The sequence below is a fragment of the Salmo salar genome, chromosome ssa13, assembly GCF_905237065.1.
Source record: "Salmo salar chromosome ssa13, Ssal_v3.1, whole genome shotgun sequence".
Taxonomy (NCBI): Eukaryota; Metazoa; Chordata; class Actinopteri; order Salmoniformes; family Salmonidae; genus Salmo; species Salmo salar.
The window spans coordinates 87,730,907-87,751,278 of NC_059454.1; the positions used below are offsets into that span (position 1 = coordinate 87,730,907).

Sequence of the window (20,372 nt, forward strand, 5' to 3'; positions counted from 1 at the left end):
GTCCATGCTGTCAGCTTGTGGAAGGTGACTCCAGAGATCACAATTCACTATCTACTCTGGCTTTTTGCACTTTTACACAGTCAGTATTGAGAGCATTTACGCAGTCAGGGTTTGGCATATTGAGACTGGGACGTACTGTACTGGAGAAAGTTTTAAAATGCCTGTTTTAAATGTCATTATACATTAAGCAAAAATGTGTCTATTATCATTGTATTTAAAAGGCACCATGTATCTACCTGATGTATTTTAAAGTTTGGTCTCTTTCTTTCCATGAGCATCCTACGTGTGTTTGACTCCTGTGTGTGCTCCATCTGTGTTGAAGTCCTTTGTCAGAGTGATTATGGATGTTGGTGTCCAGGCATGGAAAGTGGTTTAGCATGTGTTTCTCTATAATCATTCTGTGTAAATGATGAGATCCACAATTGGCGTACAAATATCCCTTGTGATTTGCTAACTACAATTGGAGTTATGGTAGTTATCCTACTTGCATTAAAACTAACTGGATATCAAGACACATTTAGTGTTGGCAAATGTAGTAATGCAATGCAAATCACATATATTCCAAAGCATATAAAAACACAATTTCTTCATACAATCCTATAGTCAATTTAAATCTAATATATTGAAATATACAGCATCCCACAATATTTGAAGTACAGTATATTGAAATGTACAGCATCCCACAATATTTGAAGTACAGTATATTGAAATATACAGCATCCCACAATATTTGAAGTACAGTATATTGAAATGTACAGCATCCCACAATATTTGAAGTACAGTATATTGAAATATACATCATCCCACAATATTTGAAGTACAGTATATTGAAATGTACAGCATCCCACAATATTTGAAGTGTGCATTGATGTGTCCATTTGTGCATGCTGCCTAACTACAGTATGTGAAGGCAGGCACTCCCAGCAGGGTAGGACTGACTGGCCCAGCCTATACACATTCTAATTGGTAAATGAGACAATGGCTGAGGAAGCTGCACCTCTGGAATACTTTGTTTGTTAGGCCAGGGAGCAGGGTGACGGGATCTTTATCTGGCTTATCAGTTAGTTCAGTTGAGCGGCTTTGCTTTACTGAGCGCTAGGTTGTAGTATCAACACTGGGTATCTACAGTATCAGGTGTTCTTGTAGAGTATCCCTGTATCACTGCAGCAGAGGGTGTTAGGAGAAGTACCTTTGCCATCCATGTTTACTTTCTTAAGTTGTTGATACTATCTGTCTTAGCATAATTATTCTGTATGTTATTAAACCGGCCCATGTCAGTGGATTTGACACATAATCCATCATTTGAACTGTTGCGTTGATTACGTAATCATGGTTAACCACTTATATTTTAATAACACAACACATTGAAGGGTAAAATGTGTTTTATGAAAACATCTGCAATGATTGATTTAATATCCCTGTGATTACGGTTCCACCTCCCTCCAGTGAACTGTGTTAACTGTAGTAGTAATCATGGGAGTACAGTATTCCCTGCCACATGTAGTCAAGGCAAGTGGAGGCGCAGGCTGGAGCTGTAATAACACACACTGCTGCTGACTGACATATTCATAGGCAGATGGAAATAAGGCCTCCTCTCAGGGCTGGTTACATGCATCTGCTATCATCACTTCCCCGTCTGTGTCTCAGCTCCAATAACAGTGGATGGATGCAGTGTTCTGTCTCAGCCAGTCTGTGCATGGTGCTGGTACAGTACAGGGCAGCCGGCATTGCTGCTGTTGTACCCTGTGTTAGGGCCAGTGAGGGCCATGGGGGGGTCGTTGGAAATGTAATTGCCTCTATGTATGCAAAACAGTGAGGCACTGTGAATGTTCACAGAACTGTGTGTTAAAATAGGGAGCTGCGCATGGGTGAGAAGTTATGGGGCTTTTTGTGTGGCTGAGGTTGGATGGATGGATACTCTGAAGGACGTGTAGGGCACTGAGCAGCAAGCACTCCAGCAGCGATGGGGCTGGCTTTAACTGCAGTGTGGAATCAATATGTGGAACCTCCATGCAGACTGTTAGGGCTACACATATTGCACTATAATTTACACTATAATGACTCAGTCCAGATAACAGTCATCAACAAGCCCCTGGGAAGTTTTGAGGGTCTCTCACTCTATTTACCAACTAATAGAAGTTTTCAGGAATAGATGTCATGGTCAGTTTGTGTGTGTACATTCATATGTTTGTGGGCTGGGTTTGGGTCAGGGCGAGTGCAGGCAGGAAGGGAAGACATTCAAAGGAGATGGTAACACAGTAGCAGTGATATAGGTGTTTTATGGTACGTAATAAATTATTAATACCATGCATGTGAGGTCTGGATCACTTCAAAAAGAATTCATAATGTAAACATCTTAGTGTTACTAAAAAGGGAAATCTGTGCCTGAGAGTAGACCAGTGATTCAGACTAGAGCTCCGCAGCTCAAAAGGCAGTCGGCCCTTCTGTGGAAAACAGCTGTTGAATTGAGAAAGGTGAAGAGAGCACTTGGCAGAGATGTAAGGTGAGCAGGGGAAATTAAACGCGGCGTGAGCTGCATTTGTCTGAGTGAGTCAGAGCCTTCATTTCTCTGATCCCATACATATGAGTTGTCCTGAAGGCCGTCAGCCGTACTCTATGGTCAGTGGGTGTCAGCCTCTCTCTGCCCCAGGCTGCTTCAACTTAGCATCTAATTAGGAGCTGTGGATATTTCTGGGTTGATAATCTGATACAGAATGACATGAGGAAACACATTGGGACCCAACAGATACGCTGTATATCAGACTATGAAAAGATGGGGGGGGGGTGCTGTGTAGCTGTAAGGCTATTGTCACCTGTCAGGTACAGTGGCCGCTGGCCTTGAGATGCTCGGCTGATGTCAGAGAGCCATCACATTGATAAAAAGCTGCAGCCTTGGAGCCGTGTTCTGTCTCAGCATGTTTAATGCCATGAGACACTGTTTGACTGATGCAAAGAGAAAGCCCAGTAGGAGGAGGAGGAGTGGAGCACCGTGAGAGTGTGAAAATGTCAATATTAGAACGAAGTAGAAAATAATAGTTAATGACAAGATGTCAGGTCACTGACTATCCCAATGGTTGTGTGTGTGGGTGTGTGTATGTGGATGCCAAGGGCAGTCAGGCTTCTCATAAAAATTGGCCAAGATAAAAACATGTAAAATAATGTATCTTTCTCTGTATTTCATAACCATCCTTCAATTCGCAAGAGGCTGAATGTATCTCAACGGAGAAAACTGAGCAAGTGAAACAGCGCCCCTCTGTCTCTGTATGTGTAGCCCATCTATACGATACTGTCTGGTAAAAACCAGTATAATATTGAATGCAAGGGAAACCAGCGGCATATGGCCTCCCTTTATATATTTTCTTTATACAATAATAGCCACAGCATTGCTTTATTTATGATTAGGATTATAACGGCGATTCTGATCCAACCATAAAGTCATACATGGGGCTCTTTGCCTGAGAGGATGAAGTTCAGTATGTAGCTAGATGTAGTAGGCTAATGTTAACTATCTGGCTAATCGTTGCCCATGAAACAAAGTAAGGCTAGCGAGCAAGCATTTTATCCAGGTAGTCTAGGTCAACAAAAAATAAAAGCATTTACTGTATGATTGTCACGTCCTGGCCAGTATAAGGTTAATTGTTTTTGTAGTTTGGTCAGGACGTGGCAGAGGATATTTGTTTTATGTGGTTCGGGGTGGTGTGTTTGTGTAAAGGGTGTTTGATTTAGTATTTCCGGGTTTTTGGTTGATGGTCTATGTGTTTGTATTCTATGGTTAGTCTGGTGTGTGTGTTTCTATGTTTGGTTAATTGGGGTTGGGACTCTCAGTTGAAGGCAGGTGTTGTCTATCTGCCTTTGATTGAGAGTCCCATATATTAGGGTGTCTTTGTGTGTGTGATTTGTGGGTGATTGTTCTGTGTTGAGCTTTGCTTTGCCAGACTGTTTGTTAGTTGTTCATTTTTCGGTTTTGTTATTTTGTATGTTCATTTTTGAAGATAATTAAAAATCAAGATGAGCATTCACGTACCTGCTGCGTTTTGGTCCTCATTCACCGACGACAACTGTGACAGAATCACCCACCACTCAAGGACCAAGCAGCAGAAGAAGGAGCAGAGGGAATTCGAGTTGGACTGGCGGGAGAAGTGGACCTGGGAGGAAGTTCTGGACGGGGCCGGACCTTGGCACCAGGCTAAGGATTATCGCCGCCCGCAGTGGGAAATTGAGGCAGCCAAGGCAGAGAGGCGGAGGTACGAGGCCAAGTACGCGCTGAGGGAGAAGCACGAGAGGCACCCCCAATAAAAAAATGTGGGGGGGCACACGGGTAGTTTGGCTAGGCGTAGGGAAGAGCCGGAAGCCAGCTACCCGTGGTTATATGGAGGAGCGTATGTGGTGGAGAGCGCTATGTTTCGCTGAGGAGCGCACTATTTCACCCATACGCACGCACAGTCCGGTGCGCGTTATTCCAGCCCCTCGCAGGTGCCGTGCTAGAGCGGGCATCCAGCCTGGTAGGAGGATGCCTGCGCAGCGCATCTGGTCGCCGGTACGCCTCTGAGGACCAGGCTACCCAACTCCCGCTCTACGCACGGCTACCATCAGGCCCCTGCACAGCCCAGTCTGCCCTGTACGAGCACCCCGATCGTACAGGGCTACTAGTTCCATCCAGCCAAGACGGGTTGTGCAGGAGGTAAGATCGAGACCGACTGTGCGCCTCCATAGCCCTGGGTTTCCAGCTCCTGTCTCTCGTGCGGACCCGGAAGTGCGTCAACCCAGTCCGACTCGTCCTGTTCCCGCTCCCCGCACTAGCCTGGAGGTGCGTGTACATAATCTGGTAAACCCAGTACCAGCACCACGCACCAGGCTACAAGTGCGTCAACCCAGCCCCGCCAGTCAACAGTCGTCACCAGAGCTGCCCGCCAGTCGACAGTCGTCATCAGAGCTGCCCGCCAGTCGACAGTCGTCATCAGAGCTGCCCGCCAGTCGACAGTCGTCGTCAGAGCTGCCCGCCAGTCGACAGTCGTCGTCAGAGCTGCCCGCCAGTCGACAGTCGTCGTCAGAGCTGCGCCAGTCGACAGTCGTCGTCAGAGCTGCCCGCCAGTCGACAGTCGTCGTCAGAGCTGCCCGCCAGTCGACAGTCGTCGTCAGAGCTGCCCGACAGTCGTCGTCAGAGCTGCCCGCCAGTCGTCGTCAGAGCTGCCCGCCAGTCGTCGTCAGAGCTGCCCGCCAGTCGTCGTCAGAGCTGGCCGCCAGTCAACAGTCGTCGTCAGAGCTGGCCGCCAGTCAACAGTCGTCGTCAGAGCTGCCCGCCAGTCAACAGTCGTCGCCAGAGCTGCCGAACTGCCGGAGTGCCAACTGTCGCCGAATGCCGGAGTGGCCAGACTGCGCCCGAACTGCCGGAGTGGCCAGACTGCGCCGAACTGCCGGAGTGGCCAGACTGCGCCGAACTGCCGGAGTGGCCAGACTGCGCCGAACTGCCGGAGTGGCCAGACTGCCCCGAACTGCCGGAGTGGCCAGACTGCCCCGAACTGCCGGAGTGGCCAGACTGCCCCGAACTGCCGGAGTGGCCAGACTGCCCCGAACTGCCGGAGTGGCCAGACTGCCTGGAACGGCCTGAGCCGGAGCCACCTCCAGAAATAGGTGGGTTGGGGAGGGGGGGTGTAGCACAGTGCCGTCGTTGACGGCAGCCACCCTCCCTTCCCTCCCTTTAGAAAAGGGGATTTTTTTTGGTGTTGCTTGGGGTTATTTTTTTGTTAAGGTGCTTCTGGGGTAGCACCTTTAAGGGGGGGGTACTGTCACGTCCTGGCCAGTATAAGGTTAATTGTTTTTGTAGTTTGGTCAGGACGTGGCAGAGGATATTTGTTTTATGTGGTTCGGGGTGGTGTGTTTGTGTAAAGGGTGTTTGATTTAGTATTTCCGGGTTTTTGGTTGATGGTCTATGTGTTTGTATTCTATGGTTAGTCTGGTGTGTGTGTTTCTATGTTTGGTTAATTGGGGTTGGGACTCTCAGTTGAAGGCAGGTGTTGTCTATCTGCCTTTGATTGAGAGTCCCATATATTAGGGTGTGTTTGTGTGTGTGATTTGTGGGTGATTGTTCTGTGTTGAGCTTTGCTTTGCCAGACTGTTTGTTTGTTGTTCGTTTTTCGGTTTTGTTATTTTGTATGTTCATTTTTGAAGATAATTAAAAATCAAGATGAGCATTCACGTACCTGCTGCGTTTTGGTCCTCATTCACCGACGACAACTGTGACAATGATAGAGTTATAGACCGTTTTGTCAACATGGTTGGTGTTTTTCTACAAGTTGGGTGAGTTAACATATTTTTTCTACTTACTTACACACACACACACACACGCACACAGACAAGCATAGGTGATTTGATGATGTTGAAATGGTGCTGGCATAGTGGAGGCAGCTCCTCTTTCCTTTGTGACTTGCGGTAACTCTCTGTGGTTCTAAATCAATAGTAGTCGGAAACTTTCTTGACCATGCTGTAGGTCATGTAACTCTTTGTTACATGCAATATGCTTTGTGGACTTCACCGGACAGATGCTGCTCTCCGGTTTTGTGATGAAACAAAGGTGTGGCTGAATGTATTCTGCCACTGTGTCTTCATATTGTCTTGGCCTTAGGCCTGTATATCACAATGTCAAGACATATGAACTAACAGGTTATAGAGCAAACAACACAATTATCACAACACATACTGTAGGTTGTAATATTGCATTTTATTCCTGGCTTGGCTTCCCCTGTGATTTTACCCACGTACTGCTGTGTGTGTGTGTGTGTGTGTGTGTGTGTGTGTGTGCGGGCACATGTTTATGTGCTTGCTCTGTAATCAGCCTGTCAAAGGCACGAAGGCTGTGTGAAGGGCATGTGTGTATGGCTAGGTGTTCCATCATAAAGAGGGTCTGAGATATGCCATGGACAGCTGACTGCCCTTCTTCAAAGACAGAGTATTATGTTATTCAGAACCTAGACTGTTCTCAGGGCAGGCCAGCTGGTTTTGACTAGCAGAAGTTACTTTTTGTAGCAGGTAGAGAGAACAGGTCAGGAAAATGAATGTGGCAGGTTAGGAGAATTAGGTTGAGGTTTGGAAAAGGGTTAGGATGAGTCGAACACATCCAGCTACAGCCAGGCCTTCCCTGAGAACAGCCTGTGTTTCCTCTAATGTGTTTCTGCTTCAAATACCTCTTTGTAAATACAAACAATATGTCTGTTCGGTCAGTATTTCATACGAAACATGGGATTGAGTTTTAAACTCAATTTTCATTTCATACTGTACATTTCTGACATGCAAAATGTCATGTTTTACTTTGCTACATTATGATGAATGCTTCTGGTAAGAGTTTATATTAACTTACAAGTAAATGCATAAAAAAACATGTGTGGATTATGGAATTCACCGACATTCCATTTAAAATGTTATTAACATGGTGTTAAAGGAATTTCAAATGTTATTTTAACATGGTGTTAAAGGAATTTTAAATGTTATTAACATGGTGTTAAAGGAATTTTAAATGTTATTAACATGGTGTTAAAGGAATTTCAAATCAATGTTCATTTTGGAGTTGTCAACCTGACACTGCTGAGCTTGGGGATACAGCTCTCATTTAGCATAGTCTGCTGAATCTATTGGCTGTGCTCCACATGACTGGGCAGACACGGCTCACCATATAGCTGTCAGTCCGAGGCAATGATCAGGGGGCTAACAGATGCAGCAGAATCCATGTGGTCACATCCACTGAAGTCCTGTGTTGGGACTGGCTCTGACTGAGTAGCTGGGCAGGACATCTCACAGCCCTCTGCCGTGGAAATAAAAAAAGTTATTTGAGAGTAGCAGCGCTTCCTAAGTGCAGTATGCAACGTATTTTTATATTGACTCCCCCTATCCAAGATGGGAGTGCTGTTTGATTAGGTTGTGTTTATTCAGTGCATCAGCAGTCCCAGGTTACGAGTCAGTCTTTGGCTAAAGACGACTGAGAACCATTAACAGAGGCTTATTGTTCAACCTGCTGGAGCCATACTGTGCGTAGGCTTGGGTTAAAATTCTCCCCTCCTCTCAATTCACACTGCCCTCATTGGCACTGTATACAGCTCCATGATGATTCATGCCATTAAACCCACAGTGTGATCTCTATAAATACCTTCTCTAAGTTCATCCCTGTTCAGGAAAAGGTAACGCAGGAAAAGGCCCCAGAACCAGATCACACAAACCCCATAACTAGGGCACGAACACTACCCCAAGGAATGAGTGAACTAATCGGTGGTGGTGCTTGCAGAATAGCATCGCAAATAGATTGCATTTTTGGGGGTAATATTATTCAATTCCTTTGTTCTGCCAGATGGTCCGTGCAGCTAGAATGACTTCATCAGGAAGCTACTATCCTGCGTGGCAAATGGACATGTATTCAGGGGGAAAGGGATCTTAAATAGAGCTCTGTGAGGGCACTCCTTGCTTATTGAGATAAATATGGCTGGCAGCTGAGGAAGGGCACAGAGCCTGCTGCCAGGGGGCCTGGAGCCCTAGACCCTGCAGACTGGAGTACAGTAGGCCTCATTTGGAGGCCAGAGGAGGAAAGGCAGAAAACCTTTTCTTACTTCCCAAGTCTGAGTGTTCTCACTTCTCATCCCAGCTGAATTATGGGGAAGTGTTGGGTAACCTGCTGTTTTAATCTGGCCTTATTCAGGATGACTCGGTTCCCATTTATATTGTACAGCTGGAGAAAGTCAATGCATTTAACGCTACTCTATGACGCACAGCAGTTTTAACCCTGGACTGGGCGAAAAAAAACATCTCCTCTACCTTTCTGATGTAAGGAACACATGGAATAATACAGCAAATTAGTTCAAAGCTAATGATATCAAAAGTCAGAATAGAGAACATTTGTATGCATGGTTGTTCATTTAGAGCTAATAGATTTCTGCACAATGCCCTAATGGCTGATGATTGTTCAGTGAAAGTGTAACTAGAAGGGGTTGCAGTAGGACAGCTATATGGTATGATTGTGATGGGAGCTGATTACCCCAGCATGCTTTTAAGAATCCCCTGGCTCTGGTGTTGCTGCAGCACTGAGTGGAGGTCTCTAATTCTACTCTGTGTTGGTAAGTAAGAGGCCCTCTGATACCATGTGACATCGTGTTTTCTTGTTTGGCTGAAAGACTAACAGTACAAATAAACATCTAAATCATTGCATACAGTTTCCATCTTTTGTTTGTCAGTTGCACGTGCCCTGAAACACGGTGATCCCTTAACAATACGATAAATGCTTTTAACATCCTGCCATCTAAGATGACCTTAATGCTTGTAACAGCACACCACTGATGTGGCTCATTACCTTGAGACATTGGTCATTTCATTTCACAGGCTTAGTTTTCATCAGCTGCCTTGACCGCCTGCCCATTAACTAAATTAAGGCTTGGCTGCAAATGTCTGGCTCCAAGCAAGACCTCTGGCTTGCTTAACTGGGCCAGTGAGCTTCACTGACGGGGTACCACACATTCCAAATGAAAGCCTGAAAGGGGGAAAGTGGGTGGGTGGGTGAGAGAGAGTGACAAAGAGAGAGAGAAAGAGACAAACCAAGAGAGACAGAGTCAAACAAATGGAGTGAGAAAGTGACAGAGGGGTATCTCTGCGATGACCGTGACATTCAATTTCCATACATTACCGCCACACAGTCACAGGAAATGTAATAGACATACAATAAGTCCCAGCAGAGACTCCCAACCAGTGAGGTCTTAGTGAGTGTCCACATCAGTGTCCACATCACTAAGGATCTATCATGGTCCACATACACCAACACAGTCGTGAAGAGGGCACGACAACGCCTCTTCCCCCTCAGGAGGCTGAAAAGATTTGGGATGGGCCCTCAGATCCTCAAAAAGTTCTACAGCTGCACCATTGTGAGCGTCTTTACTGGTGTCCATCACCGCTTGGTATGACAACTCCTTGGCATCCGACCGCAAGGCGCTACAGAGGGTAGTGCATACGGCACAGTGCATCACTGGGGCCAAGTTCCCTGCCATCCAGGACCTCTATAGCAGGCGGTGTCAGAGGAAGTCCCTAAAAATTGTCAAAGACTCCAGCCACCCAAGTCAAAGACTGTTCTCTCTGCTATCGCACGGCAAGCGGTACCGATGCACCAAGTCTGGAACAAACAGGACCCTGAACAGCTTCTACCCCCTAAGCCATAAGACTGCTAAATAGTTAGTGCAAAAAGAGCCAAAGAGTATGTAACTAACTTTTTTGATTCATCACATACGCTGATGTTACTGTTTATCTGTCACTGTATTCCTAGTTACTGTATATGTACATATCGACGTCAATTACCTCGTCGTACCCCTGCACATCGACTTGGTACTGGTACCACGTGTATGGAGCCAAGTTACTCATTGTGCATTTATTTGAACTTTTATTATAACGTGTTATACTTTTCTATTATTTCTCCTTTTTTTCATTGTTGGGAAGGGCCTGTAAGTAAGCATTTCACTGTTAGTCTACACCTATCATTTGATTTGATTGAAGTGGAGACATCTCTTCAAGAGGTGTGACGGTGGAGGCAGGCGCCGACTAGTCATCATGACACATCCCACCTTTACTTATACAAGAGAATGACTGGAATGTCTAAAACAAATGGTTGTGGAGCAGCTAGCAGAGAGAGGAAAACATGTAGCTCCATGTACATTATGGATCAATTTGGTTTAACCTTTTACTGCAGTGGGCTAAATCAGGGTCACACAGAGGGTTTTCTTGGTAGTCTTAAACAAATCTACTTTGAAACAAAAGTATACACCTCACACACATGGTTATAGGCTTCAAAAAAAGAAGACACCTGTACCATGTCAGATATAGAGAGTTTGCATCCTAAATTTACACTTTATATACATCACAGAAGACTGAAATATAACGAAGCAGTTTGACATAGAAATGCCGGATTTTCGGCATACATTTATTTTTATTTTGTATTTATTATGAAGTGATGAAACATATTAACACATTCCACATGAGGCCACTAGGTAATTTGACTGCAGGAAAGGGCTACTATGTCTCCAGTTAGGCATGATGCTGAAATAACACTAGGGTATCTTGCATTCCTGGTACATTAGATACGATGGGACTTACTGTTATCCTGTAGTTCCTGCTTCCCAGTCTTGTCTTACTCTCCTTTTATTTTTTTGTGTGAATTGATTTTCTCCTGTTCTATCTTGCATGATGGACTACCTGTACAGATGTAGGATCTTACTTTGAGCCAGTTTGCGACAGCAGGATAATAATCCTGTAGCAACATGAAATTATGAATTATTATGTGGATTATAATTAATGGATGTTTTTGTTGGAGTTTATACATTTTTTGTATCAACCGCTACAAGTCTGAAATGTTAAAGTGGAAATTACAAACTTTAGTAGCCTTTTTCATCCTCAAATACAGTGGCAATACTGTATGTAACGTTTTGGGCGACCTGACCAAATTCACATAGAAATGTGAGTTATAGAGCTATCATTCTACTTGAAAGCAATCTAAGAAGTTGTAGATATGTACTAAGTGCACTATTTCTATGCTTCCGTTCTTAAGTTTTGCTTTTACTTTTGCCTTTTACTATCGGTTTTGTACACCAGATTCAACAACAATATTTTTGATTATAGAAAATATATTTCACAGCGGTTTAGATGGTACAATGATTCTCTACACTATACTATCTTATTTTGCCACATAAACTGAAATTAGACAAAGTATTCGAGTTTTAGCAACCAGGAACGGTTTCTGCATAGTGCAACTTTAAATGTCCTGCATTTCAGGAAAGTTCAACTGCAACAGGTTCATCAAATTAGATCGTACATCTGTAGCTGCCTGTACACCATTTCAGTTCCTGCACTACTTTATCTGCCAACACATGGTTACTGTTACTTTAGGAGGGAGCATTGAGGCTGAATGAGCATATCATATGCAGTGTAATGATGCCATCCATGTGGTGTCAGAGCTCAATACTACCAAGGTGAGATTCACACTCCGATCGATGTGTTAAGCCATTCAGCTTATAGACCAGAGTCAGGGCAGAGGTGCTATAAACAGACAGAAAAATAAATCCACCTCACCAAAGGAGCATGAAAAAAAGTACCTAGTGAACTTCTGTATGAAGGCTATTACTATGTTCAATAACACAGGGCAAATGAGGCTCAGGCAAGTTAAAATGCATGAAGACAAGAAGCTAACCAACAATAATACCTTATCATTGATTAAAAAAAAATGCCTGAAGGCTCCACAGGTTCTACATCACATACAGTGCATTCGGAAAGTGTTCAGACCCCTTGACTTTTTCCACTTGTTGTTACGTTTCTGCTGTATTCTAAAATGGATTAAATTAATTGTTTTCCTCATCAATATACAGAAATACCTTATTCCCTTTGCTATGAGACTTTAAACTGAGCTCAGGTGCATCCTGTTGTCACGAGTGCTGTCTTCGAATTCCCTGTCATAAATTAGCCAAGGCGCAGCGTGCCGGTAGTTCCACATATTTTATTTGTGAACTCGAACAAAACAATAAACAGGTGAAACGGAAACAAACGTGACGTTCTGGGGCTGCACAAACACAGCTGCACAAAAACTAGACCCCACGAAAACAAAGGGAAAAACAGGCGGCCTAAGTATGGCTTCCAATCAGAGACAACGATAGACAGCTGCCTCTAATTGGAAACCATACCCGGCCAAAATATAGAAAACAAAACATAGAATGCCCACCCACCTATCACACCCTGACCTTACTAAACAGAGAAAATCAGCTCTCCTAGGTCAGAGTGTGACACCTGTTTCCATTGATCATCCTTGAGATGTTTCTACAACGTGATTGGAGGCCACCTGTGGAAAATTCAATTGATTGGACATGATTTGGAAAGGCACACACCTGTCTATATAAGGTCTCAAAGTTGACAGTGCATGTCAGAGCAAAAACCAAGCCATGAGGTTGAAGGAAGTGTCCCTAAAGCTCCGAGACAGGATTGTGTCGAGGCACAGATCTGGGGAAGGGTACCAAAAAAATGTCTGCAGCATTGAAGGTTCCCAACAAACTCAGTGGCCTCCATCATTCTTAAATGGAAGAAGTTTAGAACCACCGAGACTCTTCATAGAGCTGGCTGCCCGGCTAAACTGAACAATTGGGGGAGAAGGGCCTTGGTCAGGGAGATGACCAAGAAACCAATGGTCACACTGACAGAGCTCCAGAATTCGTCTGTGGAGATGGTAGAACATTCCAGAAGGACAACCATCTCTGCAGCACTCCAACAATCAGGCTTTTACGGCAGAGTGCCAGACGGAAGCCACTCCTCAGTAAAAGGCACATGACAGCCCACTTGGAGTTTGCTAAAAGGCACCTAAAGGACTCTCAGACCAAGAGAAACAAGATTCTCTGGTCTGGTGAAACCAAGGTTGAACTCTTTGGCCAGATGCCAAGCGTCACGTCTGGAGGAAACCTGGCACTATCCCTACAGTGAAGTATGGTGGTGGCAGCATCCTGCTTTTGGGATGTTTTTCAGCGTCAGGGACTGGGAGAGTAGTCAGGATTGAGGGGGAGATGAACGAAGCAAAGTACAGAGAGCTCCTTGATGAAAACCTTCTCCAGAGCGCCCAAGACTTCAGACTGGGGCGAAGGTTCACCTTCTAACACGACAACGACCCTAAGCACACAGCCAAGACAACGCATGAGTGGCTTCGGGGCAAGTCTCTGAATGTCCTTGTGTGGCCCAGCCAGAGCCCGGACTTGAATCCAATCGAACATCTTTGAAAAGACCTGAAAGTAGCTGAGCAGCGACACTCCCTATCCAACCTGACAGAGCTTGAGAGGATATGCAGAGAAGAATGGGAGAAAATCCCCAAATACAGGTGTGTCATACCCAAGAAGTCTCAAGGCTGAAATCACTGCCAATGGTGCTTCAACAAAGTACTGAGTAAAGGGTCTGAATACTTATGTCATGTGATATTTTTTTAATATATTTTTTTATACATTTGCAAAAAAATCTAAAAACCAGTTTTCACTTCGTCATTATGGGGTATTATGTGTAGATTGATAAGGGAAAGGCTGTAATGTGGAATGTGGAAAAAGTCAAGCGGTACTAATGCTTTCCCGAATCCACTGTATGAACGTTGCTCTTTATTATTTGTTGCCCTTTTAAGTGTTCAGTGAATGGATGATGACAGACAGGTCAAATATTACAGAGCGAAATATGAGTTATTTTATGTGTTATATAAAACCCTTCACCCTTAATATGATTGAAATTATAACACATGCAGCTGTTGCTCACTTTTTAGTTTTGATTATCGGCTGATCTTCGCGTTCTCAAACTTATAGCAATAACATGCATGCATATATCCAATAATTATTGAACATTTTATCTAACCAGAAAAAGGCATGTGATTTGTTGCTCATCACAAATGCACTGTCCAAATACGGAGTGGTAACTTTTCCATGGAGCGGAAGTTGTACCGTTTGCTGACGCTAGGAGCTGTCCAGGGTACTGAAGCTTCCGCGGCGTGCTTGCTGTCCTGAAGGTGCTGACAGCACAGAGAGCCAGCAAACCGCTTACTGAGCGTTGCAATTAAACGGGCTCTGCGTTTCAGTTGATTCTTGTCAGATCTGCTCATTGCTCGACTTGCTAAATAAGTGCAAAAGCAGCACGGATTTCTCTGTGTTTCACAGACCTCACGGACGTTTTATCATTCGTTTGCTTATTTTGCTCCGGAAAGTATTTAATGCAAGGACGTATTCTGTGATCAGAGAGGGACTTCGACTTCAGTAGACATGTGTATGAGAAGAGACTACCAATTACACGTCATCGTTACGGTGCTGGTTCTCGCTGCTGCGGTGACAAACACACATGGACAAGGTAAGAAATAGATTCAGTCCTACGTGGAGTTTTTAATGTCAGTCACAGTAGTCTATTTGTGATCTCAGCCCGTACGGCTCCGCGTACTGTACCATGCCACACATCTCCTGAAACCAGATCTACAAGTGTGTTTGTGCTTTCAGTAGTTATATATTTATATGCATAAATCCATTAAGGGTATGACTCCTATTCTGCCCCTGATATCCTCACATGCACCGTTGTCTGTCTACAATAAATAAAAATACCAAAAAGCCCAAAGCACTTGAAGGAAGCAGAAAGAAAAAGTCGCAGCCTAACATATCTTAGGTTACTTACATACTTCCAAGGCATTACGTAATGTTTGGTTATTTTAGACTTGAATAGGTTTGCATCATTGCATCAATTGAATCAAGCTAGAGCTAGTCATAACAAACTCTGGGACCAAAAGTTAAGCAAGCCCTTTAAACATGTAATATAAACTATTAAAAATAATTACATAGACATATAATACCAAACATGAAATACACTCTCAGTTAACATAGTTAATCATCATCTTGCTTGATTCAAATAAAATGGAAAAGGGTCTCGTAAAACCCATTTTAGGAGTAAAGTACTTAACCTACTTACCATCACAACAAGTTTGTTTTGGTTTTTGGCAACCGGAATCAATGCAATTGTAATGGTATGGAGTATAATATTAATGGAAATAAAATACTGTCATTCTGATTAAGAAAACATAAATGAAAAGTCAAATTCGATCAAATAACATAACAAACAATTAGGAGTCGCCTAAAACTAACATTTACGCAACACTGGGGTGAGCAGACCTTTATTATTTGTGTGTGAGAGGGTCCATGTGGCAGACAGTAACGAGAGACTAATCCTCAGGAATCGCTGAAGATTACTGACCGAACTGTTTGACATAGTTGATTGGTACTGCGGGGAGCGCCTCTCTACCCATTTACACAGTGCAATGGTCTTACTTGACATTAACATAACCGAAATAGGAGTTTATGCATTTTTAGATGATTGTAATTGAAGGTAAAAAAAAAAAAAAGTACAGCTTTTTTAAAACATTTTGACAACCCTGTTTGTAAGCGTTCAAATGATATCAAACTCAACTATGTATATTTTCAGTAATGAAGATATGGATGTCTCATGGTAGGGAGGGGTATGCTAAATGGGTCAACTTTGAGCACCTATATCTCCTGAATGTTTAGGCATACAGGCCCAAAAAGTTATCTGGTCTTTTCTACAACGTGCAAACATGTAGGGAAGGTTTCGTTGGAATCAAAACGGGTGCCAAATGGAACGACCCAGCTTGACACTAAAAGGAGTGGGAACAAAATGCACACAGTATTTTTAAAGCAAAGTAACCTTTGGCAGTTTCCATTAGTGCATTCAGGGCTGCAGCTATTCAATGATAACAATAAGCAGAATAAATGTGCATGTTGTGTTTTTTATGTGTAAACTTGAGCAGTGCTTTTAATGCTTCAGACTTTCATGAAGCAGAAAACCAAGCCTTGTGCATTACTTTGTATGGTTGAAGTCAGCCTGGATTCAAAGATTTGGTTAGAGACAAATTGCCTAACACCTTGAATTACAATGGTGTGATTACTGCTCAGTGATCAGCATCTATCTTATGCTATTGTATGGTCTGACCTTTCACCTTTCTTCTTTGTCTTTAAAGAGAGGCGAACATGAATGCCATTCATGCTCTTTAAAATACACAGGCGCGCGCATGCACACACATTTTTGTTTCCAACATTTTCACAGTAATTCAGAGACATTATCTTTGTAACAGTGTTCTACATTATCTGAGTGTTTTACTGTAACATGTGCGGTATGGGATCTAGAAGATTGGGTTTGGGGATGTTTTATGTATCCTGCAGCTCATTAAATGAATTACGAGCCCCTCCTGGTTGATGGAGCTGTCCTTGACACGCCACTGTTGGTTTGAATGTTGTACTAAAGATGAAAGCCTGTGATTAGAATAATGAGCTATTGAAGCCTCGTTGTGGAAGAATGGAGGATTATTACCCATGTGCTGGATGTGGGCTCAGCGGCTGCAATACGCCTGGAAACGGGTACTTATTACTCTAAAGAGTTCAAATCCATTTAGATTGTACGACAGAGGTTTTCACTGAAAGTCCGTCTTTCATTTTTGTCCTTTGGGGACACAGATATCCACCCCCAGTTTTGTGGGAGCTTGATATTGAGACTTGGTGGGGGCAGCTAGTTCCACTTTCAGATGGATGTACTGTAGACAACAAACAAAACCAAATGTAGAAAGAAACTGAGAAAATTAAATATTGTCAATTTCTCACCCTAATAGAATTCCAAGCTAATTTAAGTTGATGTACTTTAAAATGATAGCATGCAGTCATGCACTCTATAGCCTCAAAAAGACATAAAGCCACCATGAATATAATCACGGATAGAGCATTTTAGATAAACGGTTAACACCCGCACCTCATCTCAAAGCGAGGAGAGAAGGCTTGTCATTCATGGTGATCCACAGTAATCGTTTCCTCACAGTGTTTTTTAGGGTGGGGGTGGGAGGCGATGCAGCGGACGTCCCATTCAATTAAACTGCACACTCTTGAATTCTGATCATCCTGTAATTTCATAGGAGGGGATAGAAAATGTTCAACACCTGTTTTTTGAATTACTGGTGATTAACTTCATCAAGGGCTATTCAGCATCTGCACGCTGTCATAATTAGTTTCGCTTTCCTTCAGCTTGTCAATTGTAAATGAGAGTCATTATGCCAGAATGCCCCGTTTTCCGGGCTTGGCACCTGACAGAGCCGTTCCCTGCCTCTCTGCCTCTCGGCCTCCCAGGTGGAGCATACAGCCTGGCTAAATGCTGGCATTTTCAGCTCTCCATGTGCAAAGGCTTTCTGCTCTCACAGTATGTCACGTGCACTCTAATGTGAGTCATCTTTTTAAATGTTGTTTCAGAGGTTTATGTTTCTGTGGAAACTATTCTGTAAATATCTTATTTACTGAATCTGTTTTTTTACACTGCAATGATTCTGTCACTTGGACATTTTGTTGCTGTATTTTCTCAATGTAAAATTAATTCAGTTTCTCTTGTACAGCTAAATAATGGGTGGCTTTGTAGTGAAAACCTTAGCCTAGAGAGGAGCATGGATGTAATGATGTGCGCTGAGAGTCGGGAAACAAGTTCAAGGAGTGAGTGTTTTAATAAATAAACACAACACAATACAAAATAAGAAAAATGAACAACGCACAAACATGACACAGGAACAGAAACAATGACACCTGGGGAAGGAACCAAAGGAAGTGACATATATAGGGAAGGTAATCAAGGAGGTGATGGAGTCCAGGTGAGTCTGATGACGTGCAGGTGTGCGTAACGATGGTGACAGGTGTGTGCCATAATGAGCAGCCTGGTGACCTAGAGGCCAGAGAGGGAGCACACGTGACAATGGAACCTTTTATGGCTGTTCCTTCACTCTGTGGCCCTGGGTATGGCTCTTTGGTGATAGATACGGATTTGATGAGCAGATTCTTCAGGAGGACTTATCATCCATTTTCAGATTGTGATGGTTCCTCTCATCGCTCTCCTAGTCATCTCCAGTGTGATGAAGCACATTTAGAAGGGTTCACACCGACCGCAGCCCTTTTCACAAGTGACGTGCGTGCATTGGAGGAACTAAAAAAATCTCTTCAGGAGCAGATGCCATCACTCACAGCCAATCCTTTTATGATATATCAATCTCAACAGAGAGGACTGGGGAAAGAAGCAGTTAAGAGAGGGTCAGAGATTGAAAAAGATTAAGTGGATTCTCCCTCCCTCTCTGCCTCTCATGTCCACCTCCATTTGACATCTGACCTCCCTCAGATGTCTACTGCTACTTTGTCAATGCAGAGCAGAATGGGTTGAGTTTCCAGCTGTTGTCCCTTAGGCCTGTTGCCTTATCGATCCTACTACCACTCTCCCACTAAAAAACAGTGAGTGTGGTGAGCCCCCCCAGTGTTCACGCTCTGCCAGGCTGCGTACACACCTCTCTAATCAGGAGTGGCGTGTGCAGAGGAGCTGGTTCTCTGAAACGATTAAGCCCAGGGACAGCTGCAGCTCTCTTCCCCCTGTTCTGAACGCCAGATCCCATCTAGAAAGCACTTAATCTGGGTCGGCACAGAGGCCCCAGCTGGGTCGGGTAGAGCCATGTGGAAGGCAGCAGGTAATAGCCTGTGTAATGTGTTTGGAGGAGTAGCTTTAGTATTCACAGCCAGCGTTGACCTCAGCCAGGCAGGGCCACCCCCACAGTAACTTCCTCTGAAAAGATGTAATTGAATTCATCAGGAAGGGTAAACATATTCTAAGTAGCAGAGTAAGATAATGATGTTGTGGATAGATCAAGGAAGGGGATAGCAGCTTTACAAGTAATTGAAAATTGGCAAAGCCAAACACAAACATTAGGATTGGCAATGTGTCTGTTATACAACTTGCCTTTTCAGACAAACTAGCTAATGCTACTATACTTTGTGGCTGATTCAGATGGCAGATTCATTTTTATCGGCTACTAGAATTCTCACTTCAATCACTCCCCCCTCACAAAACTGATTACATTTGAGGATAATCTATGTTATGTGTTTAGGAGGCAGTTCTGCTAATTTAGAAACACCCAATTTCACAAAAACACACATACATACACATGCACACACTTGCACAGGTGCACATTCAGACAACGATTGCAATCCGATAAAGCAGAATATTTGCTTTTGGTGATGTGTTTTTATAGATATTGCTGTGGAAGTACAAAACAATTCCGGGTGTTATCTCAAACTAACTGACCATTGAAGAGTTTTCTTACCTGAGTAGCAGGCAGTCCTGTGGATGTCTATCCATCCAATCATTTTAAGAAAATAAAATGTTTTTGTTTATTTCCAACGTCACACTTCTTCTTGCCACACATCTCTTAAATGTGTTGTTTCCACCACTGTAGGTTTGCTGGTCTTTTCCATTACGGGACAGTGCCACTCCACTCCTGCTATTTACCTCCTAGCTCTATCCTTACCAACAGGGCTGTGATGTGGTTGTGGTTGTGAGCCTGTCATTCCTGTGTTTAGAGGTATTTAACCATGATCCCAGATGCATGTATAATTGAGAAGTTCTCACATCTGCTGCCATGTCAGAAATATTGAACATTGTCGCTCAGGGCAACCGTGGGGCAGCCTAGTTGTCTTGTCTTTTCCAGTCAGTCATTAGATAACAGTTCAGGAAGGAGGAAGACCCTCTGCCTCATGCAGAGCGCACCATCCACCATGCCTGTTCTGTTCTGTTCTGTTCTGTCAGTGCAGACTGTTCAGTGAGTGGCCCATAATAAGGACGCTCCTCTCTAGAAATGGATTAGTTAGCAGTGGACCTTGATCACTGTTAGGCTGTTAGGCCATTATATTGATTGGTCTGTTTGGCCCAAAGCTGTCTGTCTGTGGTACTGCTGCATCCAAAACAATGCCTGGACTATTTTAGGTTGTAATTAGTCCGAAGCCCAGCTG

At 43.8% G+C, this 20,372-nt stretch overlaps 1 protein-coding gene across 3 annotated transcripts in view; it reads left to right on the forward strand.

The window, feature by feature from the left end:
• Nucleotides 1–14,517: 14,517 nt before the first annotated feature.
• LOC106568079 (seizure protein 6) overlaps nt 14,518–20,372 on the forward strand; it is a 265,552-nt gene continuing 259,697 nt past the window's right edge. For all 3 annotated transcript variants that reach the window (XM_045692343.1, XM_045692342.1, XM_014138090.2), the window contains exon 1: nt 14,518–14,865. In XM_045692343.1, coding sequence (XP_045548299.1) covers nt 14,781–14,865 — 85 coding nt within the window. In that variant the 5' untranslated portion in view covers nt 14,518–14,780. The remainder of the gene's footprint in view (nt 14,866–20,372) is intronic.